This window comes from Felis catus, chromosome D4 (genome assembly GCF_018350175.1).
Source record: "Felis catus isolate Fca126 chromosome D4, F.catus_Fca126_mat1.0, whole genome shotgun sequence".
Classification (NCBI taxonomy): Eukaryota; Metazoa; Chordata; class Mammalia; order Carnivora; family Felidae; genus Felis; species Felis catus.
Window position 1 is genome coordinate 81,905,896 of NC_058380.1, and position 1,575 is coordinate 81,907,470.

Below are 1,575 nucleotides of genomic sequence, written 5' to 3' on the forward strand. Positions count from 1 at the left end.
GCCTTGGGCTCCACGCGCTCGGAGGTATTGGGCTCTGCTCTTTATCCTCAGGGTTCTAAAATGTCACAACTTGTGTTTGGGTATTTGGAGTTATGTTTCCATATAAAACATGTGCCCTTCAGATTTGGGATTTTTATTTCTTTCATGTGTACCTCCCTTCCATCTTGTTTTGTTCTATTTCCCCCCATTCCTACTTTCCTGAAATAAGTGCCTGGGGGTCAGATCTCTTACCTGCTGTATTGATTGCCTCTCTATCTTTTCTTCTGTATTTTCTTCCTTCTCCAGGCTCCATCCTGGGCAATATCTTTTGTTCTGTTTTTTGCTTACAATCACAAAGCATCAAAGTTGGAAGCAGCCTGGAAGATCACCTGGTTCAGCTCCCTTATCTTACAGATGGGAAACCTAGGGCCAGAAAGGAGGAAGGTTCAGGGCGGTAACACGACTTGCCCACTGTCACACCTGTGTGTAACACCAGGGCTGTCTGACTCCATACCCACAATTTTCCCCATTGACAGGAAGCCTTGAGCAATTTAGCCACCCTTCACCCTTTTCCTTTGACGCTGGGGAGATGACCCGTCAGTAAAAAGGAACCCCTGGGGTCTTAGGTGAAGAACCAGCCCGGCCATGGATGCTACCAATGAGTCTTCAGAGGGAGCCCCATTCATCCTGCTGGGACTGACAACAAGTCCTGAACAGCGGCGGCCTCTCTTTGGGTTATTCTTGGTCCTGTACGTAGCAGGCATCCTGGGTAATGGACTCATCGTGGCTGCCGTACGGGCCAGTCCAGCCCTTCGTGCACCCATGTACTTCCTGCTGGCCCATCTGTCCTTTGCTGACCTCTGCTTTACCTCCGTCACTGTACCCAAGATGTTGGCCAACTTGTTGGCCCACGACCGCTCCATCTCCGTGGCTGGCTGTCTGACCCAGATGTACTTCTTCTTTGCCCTGGGTGTAACCGATAGCTGTCTCCTGGCCGCCATGGCCTATGACCGCTATGTGGCCATCCGCCACCCCCTCCACTATGCCACAAGGATGTCCCGGGCCGTGTGCAAAGCCCTGGTGGGGACCGCATGGCTGGTGTCCCACGTCCACTCCCTCCTGCATATCCTGCTTATGGCCCGCCTGTCCTTCTGTGCCTCCCACCATGTGCCCCACTTCTTCTGTGACCACCAGCCTCTCTTAAGGCTCTCGTGCTCTGACACCCGCCACATCCAGCTGCTCATCTTCACTGAGGGTGCCGCGGTGGTGGTCACTCCCTTCCTGCTCATCCTTACCTCCTACGGGGCCATCGCAGCTGCGGTGCTCCGGCTGCCGTCAGCCTCTGGGAGGCTCCGGGCTGTGTCCACCTGTGGCTCCCACCTGGCAGTGGTGAGCCTCTTCTATGGGACAGTCATTGCAGTGTACTTCCAGCCCACATCTCGGTATGAGGCAGAGCGGGGCCGTGTGGCCACTGTCATGTACACCGTAGTCACCCCCACGCTAAACCCTGTGATCTATAGCCTCCGGAACCGTGACATGCAGGGGGCACTCCGAGCCCTCTTCACCGGACGGAGGATCTCAGCTGGCGACTCCTAA

At 55.0% G+C, this 1,575-nt stretch overlaps 1 protein-coding gene across 1 annotated transcript; it reads left to right on the forward strand.

Annotated features, from left to right (window-relative positions):
* The first annotated feature begins 624 nt into the window (after window positions 1-624).
* LOC101100165 (olfactory receptor 1K1) lies at window positions 625-1,575 on the forward strand. The gene has a single exon (XM_003995850.3). It carries the CDS (start codon window positions 625-627, stop codon window positions 1,573-1,575), a length of 951 nt encoding a protein of 316 aa, XP_003995899.2.

Bases quoted from the DNA above. Each gene is read 5' to 3' on its own strand.
- LOC101100165 (XM_003995850.3), top strand. From the start codon at position 625: ATGGATGCTACCAATGAGTCTTCAGAGGGAGCCCCATTCATCCTGCTG.